The sequence below is a fragment of the Triplophysa rosa genome, linkage group LG8 (genome assembly GCF_024868665.1).
Source record: "Triplophysa rosa linkage group LG8, Trosa_1v2, whole genome shotgun sequence".
NCBI lineage: Eukaryota > Metazoa > Chordata > Actinopteri > Cypriniformes > Nemacheilidae > Triplophysa > Triplophysa rosa.
Window position 1 is genome coordinate 25,209,993 of NC_079897.1, and position 23,112 is coordinate 25,233,104.

Below are 23,112 nucleotides of genomic sequence, written 5' to 3' on the forward strand. Positions count from 1 at the left end.
GCAAGCGCATCTGCAGTTTTCAGTACTATCTATTTTGTGAAACAGATAATTATTATCAGCAAGGCATTAGATGGGTAAAAGTAAATAGATAAATGATTTAAAATGAATGATTGACGTTGTTGTTATTAATGATTTAAAATGAATGATTGACGTTGTTGCTATTATTAGGGCCTATTTATAACATTTCCATCAATATACTGTATTTACTTTATAAAAGTAAACCAAATAAATGCATCATAAATAACAAATCTTTATACAGTAAATACCTAAATAATTAGGGTCTTGTTAAACTGATTCTTAACCTAGTTTTAATGTCAAGCTGTCATGTGTGAATTAAAGTCCTTGAACTGGTGTTTTTCACCTCATTTTGGCACACTGAAAGTGGAAACTCTACATGTTACAGAGTTAGATGCATCTGAAAAGTGGAACAAAGAATTTCAGGCGATTCAAATAGACCCACAATATAGGCTAAATAAAAGGCCTCAACCTGAGTTCAATCTGGGCTGTTTTTATTTTCAACTTTTTTAGTGGTAGATCTTGCCTTCTTTCAACAATTCCGAGGTCGGGGATCTTGGGCTCAAAAAGGTTGGTGACCACTATCAATGATAACCAACAGAGCAGCTTAAAAGGGTAAATCATTTTAAGCAAATAAGAATGAACTTTAATACAAAATGTCATTACATTACTCTCATGAAATGTAGTTACAAAGTACAACTATTATAAAATGTCCTTTTATAAATACCCTCAATGTTCCTAAACAGTTATTAAATGACTTTAGTTTTTACACGCACACGCGTAACTTTCAATATTACCACAGAATTAGCTAACTCTTAGTGTTTACGAAGTGCTCTGATTGGCACAGACGAGCACAGCTCAGGATCGGAGGGGCAAGTATGCATGGCCAGGGGTGGAAGTGCGTTCTGGGGCGGGGATAACCACGCCCTGTCTCTGGAGTTCTCGGAGCACATCCAGTATGGAGTCCAGCTCCAGTCTGAACGCCTCCAGCTCTTTAGCCCTGCCCTGAGCGATTCTCCTCCAGCGGTCCACCTCACCCCGCTGCTCCTGCTCCACCACCCGCCGTGTGTCTGCGATCACCTGCACCGCATCAACGTCAAACATGAGTGTTAAAGTATGAAACATGCACGTGGTGTGCGAGCAGGTGCATGAAAGCGATGTTACCTGCTGGAGCTGTTTCTCGCGCTGACTGTAGCGAAGCTCCATAGATTGAATCTTCTGCTCGAGACTAGCGAAGTGTCTTAGCTCAGGACTGTGTGCTTCTTTAGCCTGCTTTAGCTCTTCTAGCAGCCTAGATAGCTGGTGACATGCGTGACACAGGAAACGAATGGAGAATTATGACGAGGCCATGACAAACCGTGATAGCAATGTGAAGTCTAAGATAGTGTAAACGTCACTACCTGATTCTGAAGGGTTTCCTCTCTGGTTTTAGACACGGTCAGGGCATCTTTGGCTCCCTGGAGCTCCTTCACTTGTGCTTGTAAATGCTGCACTACAATCTACATGAATAAATTGCAATTTACGCTTTTATCTGAATTGACTACCAATGAATTCAAGGTATACATTTTTTATCAGTATAAATGTTGGCGTTTCTAGTGTCATGGCAAATTAATAGCCAGTGGAAAATAAATGTACACATCAATTAAATCCACATCTGCTGGAGAGACATAAACAGCTAAGAATTCACAAAAAAAAAAAACCTCTTGTGTGTTCACTTGGTTGGCGAGTTCAGCCACTTTGGATGAAGAATGCTCAAGGGCATGTGAAGCCAGGAGGCGTTCGATCTCTCGGTGATGTTCAGCCTTGACAGATGCGAGCTGCTCTGCGTTCTGCTCTCGAGTCCTGAAAATATCACACCACACATGGACATTCACACATTTTGATAGTGTTACTATTTAAAACCCATCAGTCGTATTTCATATCTGACCTCAAAATCAACAGAAGGATATAGAAGGGAAACGTTTTGTGTTTAAATATCTTTAAATAATGTTTAAGTTTAGTATTGGTATTCAGTTCTTGGCCACCATTGACTCCCATAGTAGGAAAAATGACAAGGGTAGTCAAAAGTGCCCCAGAACTGTCTGCCTTCCTACATTCTTCAAAATATCTTCTTTTGTGTTCAACAGAAATTGATAAAGCAATTATTTCTACTATGGTAGTCAATGGTGGCCGAGAACTGTTTGGTTACACGCATTCTTCCAAATATCTCTCTGTGTTCATCAGAACATTTATACGAAGATTTGGAACAACTTGAGGGCGAGTAAACGAAGACAGAATTTTCATTTTTAGGTGAACTATTCCATTTTGTCCAGGAAAGGATGGTTTACATTATTGCTACAATAATAGAAATATAATACATTCCTAATATACTGTATATATATATATATATATTTATTACAGTAGTGCAAATTTCAGGGAAAATGTGCATAGCTCAGAATCAGAAATTCTGTTCTGCATGTCAGCTAAATTTCTTTGTAAAGAACCATGGGATTGCTTCAAGGTCTTTGAAGGTTTTACATTTATTTTGGGATTTTAACTATTCTTAAAAATATATTTTCGGATCCGCTTATTTGAGATGAGAATCAAACTCGGGTCGCCCAGTTGCATATCAAAATATTTGATGTAGCCACTGAAAACGGGCTGCAAATGCAGACTAAACTAAAACAAAACTGATAAAACTCTACCTGAGGATCTGAGCCCGTGCATGCGTGACTGCAGCCTGCAGCGAAACTCTCTCTTCTTCTCTCTGTGCCTCCAGTTCTTCCGATCTCGCCCGCAAACCGTCATTCTCCAGCTGCACCTCTGAGATGTGTGACCCTGCAAACGCCCCGGGATGGTAGTCCTTCTCATCCTGCGTAGGAGGAAACGTTTCAGCTGCTGGTTTTTTGGCCTCTTTAGCTGCGCTCGACTGCCGCCTGTGCTCGCCGGCTGCTCTGTTAAAGCCAGGAGCAGAGAGCATGGTCCTCCTCTCCCTCTGCAGACGGTCCACCGTGCGACTGAGGTCCTGGATGGTGCGGCTCTTTGCGTTCAGCTCCTGGGTCAGCCTCTCGATGCGAGATGCTTGCGCAGCCTCCGTGTGGAGCTGGTGGCGTGAGGGGCTGCGGACGGGCTTGTCTATTCCTGATGAAGCCTCGGCTTGTTGGAGCTGCTCTTTCAAAGAAGCCACTTCTGCCTGGAGGTCATTCTCTCGATGACGATGGGTCTTCTTCATTCCCTCCAGCTCTGCCTTCAATGCTTCAATTTGTGATGCGGACTCCTCAGATGTAGCATTGTGATTCGTCTGGCTTCTCTCAGCCAAACGCTGCTCTAGATCTGTTATCTGCTGTTCGTACTGGAGCTGAAAGACACAGAGAACACAGAGACGCATACAAAAACAGATGTTATTTTCAGGCTGAATCTAAATTACAGTATGATTGCTCTCGATATTTTATCAGCAGGACTCATCAGTAGGAAAAGACACTAAAGCATCAGCGGGAAATGTTAGCGTCAGATGGAAACTGTGCCAGCAGCTCTCAGTACTTTAAATAGAAACCTAATTTTCCTTGTTGACCTGTTTCAAAGCAAGAACAGTCCAGTTGAGACCTGGTAAATAACATTCTCTGAAAATAACAAGAGAGATTGAGTTGATTTTGCACATTGCAGTGCTGTTGTGCACTCAGAACGTAATTGAATTCCTGAGTTTGAATTGAAGCACTAAACTAAGGAAATGAATATAAGAAATTCCTTTAACTCAATTAACTTTCCACTGTGGATTAAAACGAACCAGTAAATGTAATTATTCATGTTTGACGAAGCAAAATACTCTAATAGTCTCTATGCCGAGTCTGAGGCGAGCACCTTGATCCTGTGATACTGTTGCTCCATCGTCCTGAGACTGCGTTTGGCAGCTTCGTCGCGACCCTCCAGCTCTGCCTCCAGACGATGGACGCGTCTCTCCAGCAGGGCTGCCGTCTGGGAGGACTGAGGACCGGCGGGTGGATGGACTTCCGCGCCAGCTTCCTTTTCACCTGCGGATGCAGCTGCAAAGATCAGGGCTGGCAGAGAGTTCGGATGTCTGCTCTTCAGCAAATCCTCCATTTGTTTAAGCTGTGAAATAAAAAGGAACGTGAGTCATTAATGAGGAGAATCCCAAAAAATGCTTTTTATTGCCAATTAAAGGGACAGTTCACCCCAAAATGAAAATTCTGTCATCATTTACGCAAGTCGATCCAAACTGATGTAAAGATATTTGGAAGAATCCAAACTGATGTAAAGATATTTGGAAGAATGTTTGTAACCAAACAGTTCTGGGGCACTATTGACTATTATAGTAGGGGAAAAAACTACACTGCGTTCCAAATTATTATGCATATTGGATTTAAGTGTCGTAAACATTTAATTTTATATTGTTCAATTAAACTTATGGATGGTATTGTGTCTCAGTGCTCTTTGGATCACTGAAATCAATCTCAGACACCTGTGATAAGTAGTTTGCCAGGTGAGCCCAATTAAAGGAAAACTACTTTAGAAGGACGTTCCACATTATTAAGCAGGCCACAGGTTTCAAGCAATATGGGAAAGAAAAAGGATCTGTCTGCTGCCGAAAAGCGTCAAATAGTGCAATGTCTTGGACAAGGTATGAAAACATTAGATATTTCACGAAAACTTAAGCGAGATCATCGTACTGTGAAGACATTTGTGGCTGATTCAGAGCACAGAAGGGTTCGTGCAGATAAAGGCAGAATGAGGAAGGTTTCTTCCAGACAAATTCATCGGATTAAGAGAGCAGCTGCAAAAATGCCATTGCAAAGCAGCAAACAGGTATTTGAAGCTGCTGGTGCCTCGGGAGTCCCGAAAACCTCAAGGTGTAGGATCCTCCAGATGCTTGCAGTTGTGCATAAACCTACTATTCGGCCACCCCTAACCAATGCTCACAAGCAGAAACGGTTGCAGTGGGCCCACACATACATGAAGACTAATTTTCAAACAGTCTTGTTTACTGATGAGTGCCGTGCAACCCTGGATGGTCCAGATGGATGGAGTAGTGGATGGTTGGTGGATGGCCACCATGTCCCAACAAGGCTGCGACGTCAGCAAGGAGGTGGCGGAGTCATGTTTTGGGCTGGAATCATGGGGAGACAGCTGGTGGGCCCCTTTAGGGTCCCTGAAGGTGTGAAAATGAACTCTGCAAGGTATGTAGAGTTTCTGACTGAGCACTTTCTTCCATGGTACAAAAAGAAGAACCATGCCTTCCGTAGCAAAATCATCTTCATGCATGACAATGCACCATCTCATGCTGCAAAGAATACCTATGTGTCATTGGCTGCTATGGGCATAAAAGGAGAGAAACTCATGGTGTGGCCACCATCCTCCCCTGACCTCAACCCTATTGAGAACCTTTGGAGCATCCTCAAGCAAAAGATCTATGATGGTGGGAGGCAGTTAGCATCAAAACAGCAGCTCTGGGAGGCTATTCTGACATCCTGCAAAGAAATTCAATCAGAAACTATCCAAAAACTCACAAGTTCAATGGATGCAAGAATTGTGAAGGTGATATCAAAGAAGGGGTCCTATGTTAACATGTAACTTGCCCTGTTAGGATGTTTTTGATTGAAATAGCTTTTGATTTCAGTAAATATGACCTCCTAATGCTGCAAATTCAACAAATGACCATTTTCAGTTTTTTACAACCTATGAAATGTTTTCAAACTCTGTTGTGCATAATAATTTGGAACAGTGCATTTTGAGTTTTTCATTTTTTAAATAAATACTGTTGTCAGTGGGAGGTTTGTTCAATAAAATTCCAAATGTACCCTAACTGTTGATTACTTGAAAATTATACTGACTGTCATTTGCATCGACAAATTAGGAAAACCAGAGAAAGATATCATTTGCATAATAATTTGGAACGCAGTGTATATGGTGGTCAATTGTGCCTCAAAAAAGTTTGGTTGCAAACATTCTTTCAAATATTTTACTTAGGCCCGGTTTCATAGACAAGGTTTAGCTTAAGCCAGAACTATGCCTTAGTTAAATTAGGACACGACTTAGGATAAGTCGCTGTGATTAAAATGCCTTAGAGACAAACCAATGGCAATAACATATTTAAAGATATGTCAGGGCAATTTATTTTCATTTAGACAGCTCAACTTTCATTTTAGTCTGGGACTAGTCCTAAGCCTCGTCTGTGAAACCGTGCATTAGTGTTCAACAGAACAAAGAAATCCATACAGATTTGGAACAACTTGAGGGTGAGTAAATAATGACGGAATTTCATTTTTGGGTGAACTGTCCCTTTAAGAAAAAATACAGTCTTGCAGGCCAGGCTTGAACCTGCAGCACCCACCTAAGCATCATTGAGTGCGTTTACATGCACAAAATAAACAGATATCTATCAAAAATCAGCTTAAAAAGTTGACATGCATAGTAATAAACCGGCCACGCGGAAAACCGCGTTTACACGGAAGTTTGAGACTTGCCGGGTTTCTCGCGTGCAGTGACGTCACCGTCGATAGTCTGTTTAGTAATTAAAAATGCAGCGGGAAAGCGGTCAGAAGCTGTAGTTTTATATCTCTTCTCATGTCCGCAGTACCTGCATATGCAACAATAGTTCTTCATTTTGACGTTTCTACATCAACTGCATGATTCGAGAGAGGACTTTTATGCGTTATTTAACCATTACTTCCGTTTGGGACTTTTACTACTGCGCTGTCAGACATGCGCACATAAACAAAACTGAGAGAAAACCGGTAAAGGCGTTTACATGCAGCGCGAAATTGGAGTAATGGGCAAAAAACTACCTCTGCCGAGCGGGTTTCGCTTAAGCCGTTTATGAGCTTTCTCCGATAAAAGAAAAGCGTTTTACACGTTAACATGACCTTACATATATCAGCTTATTAAGCATAACCGACGTAAGACTGTGCATCTAAACGCGCTCATTGTGTAAAACAAACACTAACATAGTGACTAAGCCTTTAATGTAAACAATTGTAACTGAAAAGCGAAATGTAATATACCGGCTCATACAGGATCTAACAGGTGTTGTGCCAAGAGTTTGTCATATTATATTGACACCAGTTCTAATTATCTGACTGAGTAGAAGCATAATAGTCAAAAATGTGGATAATATTTTGCCTGAAGAAGAGACAGTAGGGAGAAAGGGGTTAGAAAACAGACTCTCTACTCAGACAGATGGTCCATTACTGGCAGACACAGCTGGATAATTCCAGCTCTCGAGACACAGTGTACGAACATGCAGTGAATGAGCTGTATTTGCAGAATAAGTGAATAGGAAAGCAAAGTGGAGTGCCTAACCTGGCGCTCAAGATCTTGAACTCTTTTAGCTTCACCCGCCCTCTCCTTCACCTTTCTCTGCTGCTCATTGGCTCTCCTGTTGACCTCCATCTTTAGCTTTTCAACCTAAGCAAGAAATAAGATCAGCTGATAGGATATGACCTCTTATTTCATTTAAAAACAGCATCTATGCTGACCTGTTCGGTAAGCCTTTGAGTTTCTGCTGTGGCAGTTCGGAGTCTGGCCGCATCTTTGTCCAGCAACTCCTGGTTCTCGGCGTACCAATGCAGCCTCTTCTTCAGCTCCGTCACTTCATCCCGATGTTTCTCCTGGAGCATCCTCAGCTCGAAACTTTTATCGCCTGCCAGATGCAGCCAGATGCTGTCAATATATGTCCCTCAAAGTAGCCATTGTTCCTCGTCCACACCCAAAGCTCTTACCTGATGTGTAGACAGCCTGAGCTTTGGCGAGGTCTCGTTCTTTTCTCATTATCTCCCAGTCTACGTGCAGGGCTTGCTTCTCCTGTTTAAGCCTACGGATTTCCTCTTGCAGGCGCTCCTCGTTTCGCTACAAAAAAAGATGGAATGTGATGCAATACTAAGACCCCTTCAACATCAAATATTCACTCATTTTCAAACCTAGCAAGCTAACTTTCACCGCCATCTTGAATAAACTTTGTTACTTAAAGGGATACTGCACCCGAAAATGAAAATTCTGTCATGAATTACTCCCCCCAAGTTGGTCCAAACCTGTCAATGTTCTGTTAAACACAGAGAAAAGATGATAGGAAAAATGTTTGCAACTGACATTTGTGGGACATCATTGACTACGATAGTAAGAAAAATTTAAATGGTAGTCAAAAGTGCCCCAGAACCGTTTGCTTTTCTACATTCTTCAAAATAACCCATTTTGTGTTCAACAGAACAAAAAATGATACAATATTTTTTTCTACAACGGTTGTCAATGATGTCCCAGAGATGTCAGTTGCTAACTGAGCGTTCACACCAGACGCGGTAAATCGCGCTATTCATGCGCAGTTGGACGCTTGAACATTTTGAGTTTAATCGCTTCATTCGCGCGTGAAATTCTCTTCACAACAGATGCGAATTCGCATCAAGGGAGGGGCTTCTGCCAGGCGGCTCCAGTCTCGTTGCGAAATGGCTGACATGGATTTTGTTGAGACTTACCAGATTGTCCGACCTCCTCACTCACTTTCTTCCAAGCAAGATCCTTTTTATTCCTGTTTCGATAAAAGTAAGAAGATGTATCGTACAGCTCCGGGTATCCACATACAGCGACGATGATTTTGTCCTCCATTGTTGTTTCGGATTTCTGCCTCCGCTCGCCACGTCGTAATCACGTCACTACTAGAGCAAGCTCCTGATTGGTTAACGCGGCGCAAATATTCACCAAAGTTCAAATTTTTCAACTCGCGCTATTCGCCCGAAACGCTCAATTCAAATCACGAATCGCGTCGCAGGATGTCTATCGCGTCTTTGCATCGACTTAACATGTAAATCACTCGCACTTAACGCTTCATTCGCATCTGGTGGGAACGCAGCATTAGTGTTCATCAGAACAAAAAAAAGAACAAAAAAAACTTTGTCGCATTTGTCGCGTTGCGCCATACAGTGAGGACAAAGTTTTAAATTATAATGGGTTCTAATGCGTTCTATTGTCTTCTGTCCGGTGTAGACACGGTGTAAGAAGAATAGCCTTTTTCTAAAGAATAGCCTTTGTGAAAGAACAACTTAACATGCTCTCTACTCAGACGTCTAAAATGTTTGATATTGTTCGGTCTACTTACTTGTGCGGCTTGCACCTGACTTGTCACCTCGGCAATGTTGAAGCTTTGATTGGCGATGCTTTTCACCCCAACAGTTCTCTGAATATTGCTCTTATTTAACCGGTCCCTAATAGGATAATGAATTTTCATTGCTTTGTTTTCATATCAGCTGCAGGAAAAAACAGTGCGCATTTTGAAAGCCTGTTGTGATGTGCACTGACCTAGTGTGGGCCAACTCGGTTAGAAGTCTCTGGTTCTCCATGAACAAAGTCTCTTCGTTGTGTTTGCTTTGAGCCTGGAGAGCTTTCATTTGCAGGTACAGCTTCTCGTTTTCCTGCATCGTCAAAAAACATCAAGTTTCATGTTTTGCACTGAACCGAGCTGCAGCACATGAACACCAATGACCCAAATGAATATTCAGCATGTGCACTTAACAGAATACAGTTCTGGATAAGAAGTAATTGGATGTGCTATGTGCAAAGGCCAGAAAATCTTTTGTCAGGAAAGAATGTACAAACCGTAATTACAGAACTAACCTTATTCTGAATTCTGAAAGGTAATAGTGTAATTTTACCACATAGGCCTGGCGTGTTTCATTACCTGACTCATTATGTTAAAATGATGCAATGATCTAAAAAAAACTGAGAGGGTGTTAAGTTTTGTGCTGTATGACTGACAAAAGAAAGAAAACAAAAAACTGACAAATAATGCACGTCTATAAGCCATGTTTCAGCATCCCTCTTTATAAATGAAAAGTTGGCAAAAACAGAAAACTATATTATGTTCTCATTTTGTATTGTTTGATTGTGTTAGTAAGCTATATATTTTTTGAGTTATTATTACTTGATCAAAACAACCCAACTGCAGTTTGAACGATAGTACTGATAAAATACTGGATTTTAAATATTTTTTAACAGAGTTTTCCGTTTTTGCAAATGAACTCTTCAAATATACCGTAAAAAGGTACAGAAACAGAGAGGATGACTTACCTGATGGTAACCCTGAATAAGAGTCTCCTGTTCCTTCATCTCTTTCTCAATAAGCTTCAGTTTCTCTTCAGTCACGGGGTCCGAAGGCTCGCCCAAACTCCACTTCTGTCTCCTACCAGCCTCTTCTGCACTGTGTAGCTACACAATGAACATCGAACAGTTACTCGACTGAAGATTCTCTGCCCGGATGGCTGTACTTGGGTAGTGCATCAAACTTCACTATTTCAGGGTTCATGTTTGGGTGTGGGCTGCTCAGTTTATGCTACAGATCAACCAATTATTCACTTCAATTTCCTGTTGAATCCAAGGTTGAGTTTTAAGATTTTCTTTGACATCATTTCAAAATGCCAAAATGACGGTTTTATTTTTCCCAAAAATAAACTTTCTGTCATCATTTACTCACTTCCGAGTCGTTCCAAATCTGTGAACATTTCTTCCTTCCGATGAACACAGAGAAAGATATTTGGAAGAATGCTTATAGCCAAACAGTTGTTGGACCCCATTGACTACCATATAGGAAAAACGACTTTATCATTTTTTTGTTCTGTTGAACACAAAAGAAGATATTTTGAAGAATGTAGGACAGCAAACAGTTCTGGGGCACTTTTGACTACCCTTGTCATTTTTATGACTATGGCAGTCAATGGGGTCCAAGAACTATTCGGTTACAAGCATTCGTCCAAATATCTTTCTCTGTTCACCCAAACAAAGACATTTATACAGATATGGAACAACTACAGAGCGAGTAATTTTGGGTGAACTGTACCTTTAAATGTAATGTAACATATACCTTAACCATGAGCTGTGTTAAAAGCATAGTCCATCACTGTTAAACTGAACAGTTACTTGAACAGTTGGAGAATAAAAACAAGCTGTGGATTTGGTGTGCGTCTATAGTTATGTAATGTTTAATACGCTTGAACAAAACACTCATCTGCAAACACAGGCTGCCCTTGTAACAGAACAAACAGTACTAGAATTAATCTACAACTTTCTGGGCATACACGAAGAGCGCTCTCAGTGCGCTGAAGGTCTTTCATTGAACCTTAACAAGAGAAAAGCCTACAGGTATGTGTACTAGAGTGAAGTAGGCCATGAAAATGGCTGAGCGTCAGCAATGATGAAGAGGAGGCAGAGCTGACGGTTTCTGGAGGATTTGTGCCAAGTCTAAACACATTCATCTGCGGTTTAATAGCTTGTGTTAATATGTTGTGTTCATTTTGAATTGCGTTTTATTTTTATTTTGGAGTGGTCTCATCATTTTGCCGCAGTTGTATTGTAACATAATTTAAACTGATTCGACAAATTTTAAAGTCGGCATGAAACCGAAGAAGCGATTGTTTTTTCGTCCATATCGTGACGTATATCCGAGCGAAACAACTTCTGAAATGAGAAAAAAATGTATGGCCCTCGCGCCATTCCTCATGACCAGAAGTGAAGAGAGGTGGTTTCAAGGCGGGGAGGAGGTTAACGTTTTTGATTAAAGATCATTTTTTAAAAATGATGATGTGCACAGATAAATGATTTATAATGAAGACTGCAACACTCTGTAAAACACGGTGTAAATCAATTTGAATTTTTCATTTCATGCCTTTAAGCATTATCGAACTGCGGTTTGCATTTTGGATTATTTAGCAAAGCATTCCATATCCCATTTTTTCAATATCCTGTAGTCCTACTACACATTAAAGGTACACACTGCAAAAAATGACTTTCTTACTAGGTCTTTTTTTCTTGTTTTCCAGTAAAAATGTCTAAACATTCTTGAATCAAGATGCATTTTCTTGATGAGCAAACTGACCTAAGAAAATAAGTCTTGTTTTTAGTCAAAAAATATGAAATTTCAGTGAATTTGTGCTTAAAACAAGCAAATGGGGGTAAGAAAAATAATCTTGAATTGAGTGACTAAGAAAAAGGTAAACCTTAATTCAAGATGATTTTTCTTACCCCATTGGCAGATTTTTTTGCTTGTTTTAAGCACAAATAATTAAGAACGTCATTTTTTGCAGTGCAGTAGTTCAACCTCACAAGCGACTCAATATTTTAGACTGTATCATACAGCTTAAAGTACAAGTGCAGTGACAGAAAAAGCTCACTTTGCTCTGCAGCATGTAGATGTCCTTACAGAGCGCCGCTCTCTCTCTTTCATGCTCCTGTCGTAACTCTTCTTCTCTCAGGTGGACCTCACTTTCTTTCTGGGCAGACTGCAGGCAAAAACGCTCCCGGTTAGAGGTCAGACCAGATCCAATCTCCTTCTCCATCACCCGACGCTGAGAGCCAAACAACAGGACAGATGCTTGAATAAATCAGCGGAATTTGATCTCTGGTTTGCTCGGATTAAACTCACATCTGTCTTGGCTTTGGGTGGGATCGTGTCAGTTTGGTGAGGACTTTTGTCCTGTAGATTATCAGCTTGAACCTGATGCTGTAGGAACGTAGCAAAGGACTGCACTGAAGCCACCAGTTCATTGCTTAGCCTTAAACTTGTGTCTAAACCTGAAAGAGGAGTAAAAACACAACATACGACATCTAGTAGTAGTAATTCTGGTGAAAGATCTGAACATCTGGATATTTCTTGATGGTCTTTACTCTTTAATATTCTCCAGCATCTCAAGCGCAGGTACCTTTGACTGTGTGTGTCTGGTTGAGGATCTGTGGTTTTTTAAGGGCCTGGCTTTGAGCTTTTCTCTGAGTTAGAGGTGATGGAGGTTTGGAAGATTGATTTCTTCTGCCGTGTGCAGGCGCTCTGGGTAGCGGCCTGCTCTCGGGTTTTTGAGTCTTTAACGATGGAGCAGGAGCTTTTCTCGAGGGAGCTGAAAGATGTGCAGATACGCTAGATCTGGCAGGAACCTGAGAAAAAAGTGAATATCATTACCACACCCAGTATATCTCATATTATAGTCTGTGCGGCAACCCATCAATTTCCAAAACCATCAAAATTCTAGGATCTAAGGCTACATTCACACCACAAGCGAAAGTGAGTTTAAATGACTTTTTAAACGACACGCGTTTGAACTGACAATGCTTAAAACCCCACTCTAATGCATAAAATAACTAATAACAGTTCTCAGTCAGGGTAAAGTGTGTTAAATGACATAAAAACGGGGCTGTGAGGGATGCGTTTTTGCTCACTTAAATTTTTCATTTGAATTGCTCACTTATCTACAACTATTTATCTGGCAGATGCTTTTATCCAAACAAAAACCTTTCAGGAGCACAAGCAATTTATCTACAAAGCAGTAACATAAGAAGTGCTTCAATATAGCATATCTAATAGAGCTATAAATCTATACATGTTTATGTAATACATTTTATGGGCCCTATTTTCACGATCTAAGCGCATGGTCTAAAGCGCACGGCGCAGGTGCACTCCAGTGTTAATTTCGTTAACGAAAACTATGACGAAAAGTATTCGTTAACGACATGTTTTCACTGACGAAAACGAGACGATAACTAAATAAAAATGAATGCATTATAACGAAAACTGTAATAAAAATATACTGACATTTTCGTCAACTAATAAAAACGAGACGAAAATATTCTTGTCCCACCTGGCGGACATCAGTTTGCGCGCATGTGCTTATCTCATATAAACGGTAGAGAGAAGTCTCTGGGAGAAGTGGAAGCACAGACATGTATTCTGTGTCTCCACGCGGGTTACAAAGCGTCTAATTTACTTCACGATCGCCGGTAAAACGCCGCAAACTTGAAGCGCGACTGCAGGCGAGTCACCCCGAAACACATTACAAAGAAAAAAAAAAAGATTTTATATGCCAATGTTAACTTAACACGAGCTGCTGCATAACGTGAAATGCAACATAAAGTCAGCCAAAAGAAACCAGCGCTGTCCTCTACCGATTATAGAAGTGATGAAGTGAGTCGAACTGTACATTCCAACCAAATATGTAACATGTTTGCATGACTAAAGAAATGTAATACAATTTATATAATATGTCTTTTTGAAAGCTATTCTCATTCATTGCTGTATCAAGCAAAGACAGTGCGCTCTTTCTTCAAAGAGGCATGCCATGAGCCAATAGCCTTTGAGTGTGAGCCGTGTCAGAGGAGCGTTTCATTGGTTGAATGAACTGAATGAACACGCCCTACTTAACGAGTCATTTGAGTCAAATGGGTTTGAACGAACTGGAACATGTCGTTCATGGTCTAATACTCTGCGTTCCAACAATGCATATCTAGTTACTGGAATTTTCTGAAAAATAAAGGTAATGACCTGGTTTAATTTTATTCTAAGGTGAAGTAAATTATGTCAAAACAGTTGAATCTTCGTATGGAACATTTAATTACACCAAGTAAATGATTTAAACCATTTATATTTTAGTAGACTAAATATAATGTATATTTATTCGACTAAAATGTTTTTCATATTTCGTCGACTAAAACTAGACTAAAACTAAAATGATGGGGTTGACTAAAATGTGACTAAAACTAAATTGCATTTTCGTCAAAAGACTATGACTAAAACTAAATCAAAATTTGCTGTCAAAATTAACACTGGTGCACTCAGGGCGTGTCCGAATCCACTTTTGCTAGTTTAACGACGGCAAAACGGTCGGCGCGCCCGGGCGCACGGTCTAAACGGGTTGTCCTGATTCTCTTAATGAGTAATGGGTGCTTTTTGGGCGTAACGTGCAATAAACCAATCAGAGTCTCATCTCTCATTCCCTTTAAGAGCCAGTTGCGCTCGCGCCATGGCGGATTCGCTATTTTCACGGCGGACTTGCGAGAGCAAAGACTGGACGCTTCTCTAGAGAGGAAAGGCATCTACAGGACAAGCCGGATTTTTATCTTTATGTACACAATAATAATCTTTTACATTGTACTCCATTTATTTTTTATATTTGGCATGTTTGTGTGCTGCTGCGCTTCCCTCTGTGTAATAAATAAAGTGAAAGCGCGTTGTGGACCCGCCCAGAGGCGCATTTTCTACTAACGCGCTCTTTAAATAACAAAAAAATATTGCGCCATTGACTTTAGACCAGGTTTGAGTTGGTCTATGGCGCAGTCTATTTTCAGTTCCTCAAAATAGTAACGCCCCAACAATGCGCCTGAAAACACTGATTTTTTAAATCAGCACGCCCATGGGTGCACAAATGAGCGCAAATGCATTTGCTATTTAAACAACGCGGCGCAGGACGGGAAAATGAGAACTGCGTCAGGCTGAAACTAGCAAAAACACTTGCGCTGCACCTTGCGCCGGATGTATGATAGGGCCCTACATATCTCAGTATTTAGAGTATTGTATTCATAAAAAATGTATTACATAAAAATAAAGAAATACACATTATATAAATACAAATATAGTGTGTGGAGACAACAGTAAAGCCAGAAGGTCTATGCTTCACTGCTTTGTTATTACCATTTATGTATAAAATGAAATACGGCGTCTCACCTGCCGTTTCTTGGGTTTGGGAGGAGAAGGAGCTTCTTGCTCCTGCATGAGCCGTTTGATCTCCTCTGCAATGCTCTTCTGTGTGTACCGAAATGAACCTAGATGTTCACCTCCGATTATGCCATCTGTGGCTCCACAGCTATCATTAGCTGTGCTGAAAGGGCTCATGTCTGAAGAGATCCTTAATGGACTGTGACTCTCGCTGCCTTGAGCTGCTGCCTCACTGCAAGACAAAAACCTCTTTTGAGACGTGTAACAACCTCTGCAGAACCAGAAACCTAACGGTGCAATGTGTGATATCAAAGAGGATCTATTATCAGAAATGTAATGTAATACACATAACTATGTCTTCAGAGGTGTATAAAGACCTGACATAATGTTTTTATTAGCTTATTATGAGCTAATTCGATCTACATACACCGCGGGTCCCCTTGCATGGTTGTTTCTAGTAGCCCTAAAAGGATAAACTGCTCTGTTTTGTAAACACGCTATAAAGCAAAAACGTAGCGACATCTTAGTTCTGTGTCAGCCGCCGTAGTGCTTTGAAAGGGAGGGGGGAGCGGTGGACTGAGCAGTTGGATTCAATTCGTAAGCTCACCGCTAAATGCAGCAAACTGGACCTTTAAGTATGTCATACAAGGAAAAGGATCAGCTGACGTCACAGCTCAATGTTCAATAAAACGTATACTTTAAATGTGTGCATAATGCAATACTGTGTTTTTAATGAGAGAATACAGCATTTTTACAGTGTGACTTCTGCACCTTTGACTTCATGTTCTTTTTCTTTTAAAACAACAAACAAATGTTTTTAGGTGGAATTTAACATTTAACAGTGTGAATAAATCAATCAACTTTAGCCTTAAAAGAACAAGACTATAACACCTGATTCTCATTTCCATTCCATTTTTAAAACTCAGAACTGTCTAACAGCATTAATTATTATTATTAGTCAATTTGGCATCTGTGCGTTTATAGAGAGCTACTGTAATGAGAATACGGTTTACACAGTGTGATGAAAAATGACTCACATTATGGGCTGGAGAGAGAAGCCACGGGTGAATCCAGAATCTGGTCCAATCGGGCGCATCAGCTCCTCGGCAGTTGGCAAATCTGAGGTAAACAAACAAGAACCTGATGACACGGAACGTACTGAAATGTGCAGCATCCCACTGGGCAATTTATCAACCAAGTTCGGTCGTTGAACTTTATTTATAAGGGAGTTGGTACCCACAACCGCATCTCACAGCAGGTGAACTCAACTCCCTGCTGAAATACTGCCATCAATGACAACTTCCAAAGTGATCTGAAATGATTGCCGACAGTCGCTGGGACAGAGTTGAGTGGGTTTGGCAGCGACCACCAAACTTCATCCCACGCTAAATGAATGAAAGTCACATACAGCAAATGCTTGTTGTTTTTAATGGTGATTCTGCAACCTTTTGGAGTTCACATAATAAAATAAGAAGGCAGAACAGTCTGTGCTCTCTAAAATCGTATATTTCAATGGTCAAATATAACATAACATCACACGTTTACTTTATCTGTGCCAAAAAAATTTACCATAACAATAAAATGAAAACAAATGAATGATGCTATAAGTCTAGCGCATCTTTTATTTAGTTCATTGCGTTTTCTCTTTTTGGCCAACGAGTCACTCAAAATACAAGTGTAACACAATATCAATATTCACTGTTATTACTTAAATGAAACCATTAAGAAGTGATACACCTACAAAAAAATTCAAAAACATACCACACGACCAAACCGTTGTTTCTAGTGGGCTAGTGGAGCGTCACTTTACCACACAGCACAAACAAAGCATCTGGCAAAAATCTCACGTCCTTTACTATAAACCATTCCTGGAAACATTTACTGGGACAAAAGCTGCTAATCAAAAGGTTTCAAGGGTCCACACGAACACGATAAGCGACAATTAGTCGAGTGCCAAGTCTTACCTGACTCTGCGGTGGAGGCAGGTTGGAGGGTGGAGAGAGAGAGAGGCGTCCCGCTTCCCCCCGCTCGCCTTTCCTCGCACAGCCCCCCAGAGTCGCTGATCTGTCTGTACGCCTCCTGCAGAGCCTCTATCTCGCTCCCTTCGCTCTGACCGTACGATTGCACTTTAAAGAGGTGGAGGAGAGAAAGCGCTACATCACACATGTATCTTACACAATAAATCAACTGTCAGCAATACAAGCTTTAGGGCAAAAGATGGTGATCTCACACCTGCAGGTTCAACAGCTGGTTTCTCTGGACAGTTTTCTTTCTCGGGGGACGCGGCAGAAACAGGAAGGTGTAGAGCTCCATCCGTGGAGTTTAAAGAGTCATGCAGTGAAACTGCAACAGAGATGAGCATTGCAGGACGATTAAAACAACAATGTAGAGTTTTGTTAAAGCTTAATCAAGAATGAACATTTTGTCATCATTTATTTCAGACGTTTCCAGCAAAAAACAACAGAGCGAGGAATAACATGAGGGTGAGGCAATTTCACCTTTAGCCAGCATTCCCTGCCCTTCAGATTTCTGAAATACAGAAGAAACCTTTTCTCGTGGCTCTTCATCACTTTTCTCACTGCACTCCTCCTCAAAATCTTCACTATATGCAGGAGACGCTGTTTTGTGCAAACACAATATTATTACACACATTTTATTAAAATAACAACACAAATCATCATCTCAGAGTCACGTGCTCTGCTCATACCGGTGTGTTCATGTATCTTCTGTTCTTCTTCAGTGGTGGCATCCATCTCTTTCTCCCTGTAAATAAAAATACAATATACTTAAACTATGCATTTTAATGTTGCATCTTGCAGAGCTTTGTGTCTACAAGCACCTTTGCAGAAAGGTAGGTGTGGAGACCTCTCGCTCTTGGTCTGGTCTGGAGAAGTCGATGGAGGATGAGGACTTCACGTTGGATAGAAACCTGGTCTTCTCTTCCTCATCGGACGTGTCCAAACCTAAAAATCCTACCCTTGTTCCCGGTCCGGACGCCATTACAATATCTATGAGGAAATAAATACAGATGACCCCGGTGAACAGACAGAGTTGTTATGAATGTTAGGAGTTCAGAAGCAGTACAGACCTTCAGGCTCCAGACTGTCTCTGCTGAAGATGACAGGATCTCGTATGTCTTCATTCTCCAAGATCTGCTCCTTTGGTTGTTCCTCATCGACCTCTTTAATGGACGGAGTGTTCCTGAGGGACTTGAGGAAGGACTTTCCAGACGATGACATCCCTAAAAGTGAGAATTAGGGTAACAATGGAGCCCTCTTTAAACGTACCATATTCTGCTTTAATGTATTTTAGTTTCTCATAACTTTGTTTCAAATGGGATTAAATGGAAACCATAATGTGGAGGTAAGTCAACCTCCAAGTACTACCGTAGCTCACACCGTCATTCATTAGGCCGGTGCAAAAATAACTGAAAAGTGCAAAATACTGAAAAAAATGTAGATGTTTGTGATGCTACGTTTATGGCTGTTGTCACAATTATTACAACTTCTAAACCACCTGTTTTTTAGATTAGTTTGAAAGCTGGACTGGGGAGGTTCTGCGTGCCATGAATTCATCATGTTCTGTTTTGGCTGAGAATGCATCAGACTATAATAACACAATGCCTCTCTATGTGGCACATCATCATTCTGAACCTCACATATTCAATTAACTAGACGTCATTTACTAACTGGCACAGAATGTGCTCCACAACAAGCAGAAACTACACAAAGGGTTTGTTTGCTGCTAAATGGTTCTGAAAAAAACTGATTCAATTACACAAAACCAAAGCAACTTAATTGCCCCGGTATACTGTGTATAATTGTGCAGAGCAAAATGATGAAGAAAAGGGGCAAAATGTATCTTTCAAACTAAACCCAGAGCAAAAGATCACAAACATGACTTGAAGGGATAGCTCACCAATAAAATAAGTCATGAAGTCATATGACTTACTTCTGTGCAACACAAAAGAAGATATTTTGAGAGGCGTCTCATTTTGTGTCCATACTATGGAAGTCAATGGTGCTCAGTGTTGTTTTATTTACCATTCTTCAAAATATCTTCTACAGGTTTGAAATGACATGAGGGTGAGCAAATGATGAAAGAATTTTCATTTGTGGGCAAGCTTTTTTATGCACAAACAAAACCTTATATTGGGGTACACATGAAACCAAAATGGACCTTTCTTACTTCCTTAATGTCATGTGTGCCTGATGTTCTTATAAGCCATTAAAACGTGCAAGGTATTGACATGCTTAATATTCATTCATCAAGGTTTGACACCTGAAATGACTTTTCTTTTCATTTGACGTCACCAAGCCCTTTTACTTCCCTCAGATCACATGGAACATGGAACCGGTTTCGACAAACCAATCAATTCCTGATTGATGAAATCAAGTCTCATCCTACACCGTTCACTATGAAACGAAATGCATAAATACCGTACACCACAATGTAGTAGATGAAACAGTGTTATGAGTTCTAATTTATGTCCTTAAAGGGATAGTTTCCTCTCTTGACATTTCAAACCTGTATGACTTTCTTTCTTCTGCAAAACACAAGATGATATTTTGAAGAATGTTGGAAAAAGAAAACCGTGGGTCACCATTGACTTGCATTGGTTTTGTGTATATACCACAGAACAGTTTTTGGTTACCAACATTCTTTACCTGTAAGAAAGTCATACAGGTTTAAAATTACAAGAGGGTGACTAAATGATGACAAAATCTTCAGTTTTGGGTGAACCCGACCCTTAAGGAGTCACAAATGCATAATAATACAACACGTCTTTTTTACAATAAGAGACACGACTTTGTCATACTGCACTGAATCTTTACCATGGCCTTTTTCAATTGACTCTTCATCGTTGTTCTCCACAGACACCTCATTAGAACTATGAGTATGAATTGGACTCCTCTCCCCTGATGTAGTGGAGGAGTTATCAGGTGCTCGCCGGGGGTCATCCTCTGAGACCCTTTGTTCCTCTAAAGGATTAGGTGATGGCATATTCTCCTCTAATGCACTATGTTCAGGGCTACTCTGTCTGCATGCGCTGTCTGATGCCTTCTGATTCAACAACTGGTTCACCCTGTTAAGAGCTTTGCTACGAGGTTTAGGGGTGGGCTTACAAGGGACTGTAGCGTGAAGGGGTCAAGGGATACAGAAAGAGCAATTCAGAAGTTAAACAAAAAAGCAGATCATGCCAAAAATGCCTCATAACAAGTACTAGTAAAAGTAAAGGAGGAATCAAGACTATATCTAGCGGGGTGATTGCTGACAAAGAAATATCATACAGGAACATTAAGAAAATGTAAGTGAGATGTACCCAGAAAGGCATTTTCTCCCTCTTTGTTTTCCACCTGAGGATTCACCACTTGGGACTCTTTAGCTTTAGTAAATCGTAGTTTAATGGCTTTTTCTGAGAGTGATGGGAAAAGAGAAGGAGGAACAGAGATAGAATGAAGAGCAGAGATGAAACAATGAAGTCAGATACTATAATGTAAACAATGCACCTTTGTGTCAACTTTTGTATTTGAGGGTTTTAATTAGTTTTTTTTCTATTGTGCCATATTGCATTACTGCTTAGTTATAAATACACTTGACGATCATTAGGCCTATACCTACAATGCTTTGTGCAAGGTGTTGACAGGCAAAGGAAATTTACAGGCAATTAATCACAAGACCCCCCAAAACCCCATGCAAATGAAAACAAAATAAGTAATGAGCAGGATATAATCAGAGAAAAGCTATTGTTTAACCGCAGAAGAGAAATTAATTAGGCTGCCTAGATGACTAACACATCACCATAATGCCAGCATGATTTAATATCTAAACTGATTTAATGAAAAACATCTATTCAGCTTGTTCTATTATGCCAACAGCATCACCAATTATTTATCCTATGTTATGTTCTCGACATAGAAATAGAAAAAAATAGAAAAATGAGAAACACTGTAATTTAGTTGATAGCATTAATTAAACTGGATTTTGTAGTACAATGCAAATGGATTATAAACTATACAAGTAAATTTAGGATTAATGTCTTGTATCCTAAGGTACCTCTGATAGATAAGAAATACTATGGGAGTCAATGGAGGATGAGATCTGTTTGGTTACTGACTTTTTTCCAAATATCTTCTTTTGTGTTTAGCAGAACACAAATATTCCGAGGGTGAGTAATAAAGAAAGAATTTTCATTTTTGTGTGAACTATCCCTTTAAAATACTGAACATCACCCACTGCTTGGAGCTTGCTGCCCTCAAGCGGACAAACATGTAATATGCAGGTGCACTTTTTTAAAGGCACAATTTATTTTTAGACAATACATTTATTTTTCCCAAAGAGTCTTACAAGACACTCATTACAGCAAGAGCATCCAAAGAGAAATCAAGAATTAAAGCTCAATTTACATTTACAATTAGTCTTCAGGCAGAGTCTTTTATTCAAATGAGGAACAACACAAGCAATTTGCCAAACAATTTGTTCTGATTCACAAGAGCCCAACAAACTAAGCCGAGAACATCTGTAGAAGCCACTTCAAATGTGATTTTCCTTTGTCACATTTCCCATAATATGGTAGCAGCACTAACTAACCTGTTCCCTCATCATCATCATCATCATCATCATCATCATTCTGCCACCAGGGTACAGACACTGGGTTCTTCTTCACGGGCCTGATGGGGGGCTTTCCCAGGGTGTCAAGAACACTGGGGTTCTTATTGCTGGAGCCCAGTTCAAAGGAGTCATCAGACACAGACTGTAACACAACACAAACCAAGACTGGCAATCAGTGAATTGCTGTATTATACACACAACGCCATAAAGATCATCTGTAATGGTTCAGTTATTGCAAATGGGCAGTTGATGCAGAACGTGTCCATGGACTATGTAGATTTTAAGGTAAGCTATGAATGTTTAAGAGAACGTGTAAGCCCATTGCATTGGTGTGAACAAAAACACACATTAAACAAATGTACACAAAGACTGTAACGTTACCTCTTTGAGGAACTGCTCAAACTGTTGATCCAACTCTTCTTTAGTCAGTCTAACGTTATGTGCCATAATTCTCGAGGAGACCATGAAACAAACTCAAGTTTTAAACGTGTGTTATCGGTAAGAAAGTCTGTATATAAACAAACAAACAAACAAACAAAGCAAAATAAAAATGAATTCACGAGGAATTTGTTGCTTCTCGTTATAAGCGTAGTTATTAGCTGTTTAGCATGGCACTCGAGTGAAACGATTAAGACAAACTGAAGTAAAAACGAGAGGCAAGTAGGACTTACCGATAGAAAGGAAATTAAATCCTTTAATGTTCACATTGTTTTGAAATGATACTGTTGTTTACTGATGTGTTTCCCGCGACAACAACCGGGGGATTAGGGACATGTTATTGGTTATGTTACGTCACGGGCATCAGGGGTTTCGATTGGCCGGTTCAGTTCCGTGTGTTCGGTTGCCATGTTGGAGAAATCCATGCAGCCCAGCCAGGCCACACTACTTTAAAGAACATGAACGTTTTCACATTTGTTGTTCTTTAGGAAAATATGATAAAAAGGGAACAAACGCCAAAGAAAATTGTAAAATTAAAAATGTAGCTCTTCTAAAGAACCGCTGAAAGCACCAGAAAAACCTGTATTTGAACTTTTACC

At 40.2% G+C, this 23,112-nt stretch overlaps 1 protein-coding gene across 3 annotated transcripts; it reads right to left on the reverse strand.

The window, feature by feature from the left end:
• Positions 1 to 391: 391 nt before the first annotated feature.
• Positions 392 to 22,854, reverse strand: cep162 (centrosomal protein 162). 3 transcript variants are annotated; one of them, XM_057340319.1, is made up of 26 exons: positions 22,747 to 22,854; positions 22,457 to 22,583; positions 22,055 to 22,217; positions 18,552 to 18,704; positions 18,303 to 18,471; positions 18,171 to 18,226; positions 17,962 to 18,081; positions 17,696 to 17,806; positions 17,428 to 17,589; positions 16,501 to 16,582; positions 15,473 to 15,695; positions 12,687 to 12,912; positions 12,410 to 12,558; positions 12,159 to 12,266; positions 10,063 to 10,200; positions 9,295 to 9,407; positions 9,095 to 9,200; positions 7,728 to 7,854; positions 7,485 to 7,648; positions 7,309 to 7,413; positions 3,853 to 4,101; positions 2,700 to 3,352; positions 1,716 to 1,857; positions 1,416 to 1,514; positions 1,180 to 1,314; positions 392 to 1,095 (listed from the first exon to the last, which is right to left on the reverse strand). In XM_057340319.1, exons 2-26 carry the CDS (start codon positions 22,538 to 22,540, stop codon positions 874 to 876), a joined length of 4,059 nt encoding a protein of 1,352 aa, XP_057196302.1. In that variant the 5' UTR covers positions 22,541 to 22,583; positions 22,747 to 22,854; the 3' UTR covers positions 392 to 873. The 3 variants fall into 3 exon arrangements, with proteins under 3 accessions (XP_057196302.1, XP_057196301.1, XP_057196303.1); XM_057340318.1 differs by having other exon boundaries at positions 12,159 to 12,332; XM_057340320.1 differs by lacking the exon at positions 22,457 to 22,583 and having other exon boundaries at positions 393 to 1,095; positions 12,159 to 12,332; positions 22,747 to 22,842.
• Positions 22,855 to 23,112: the final 258 nt, after the last annotated feature.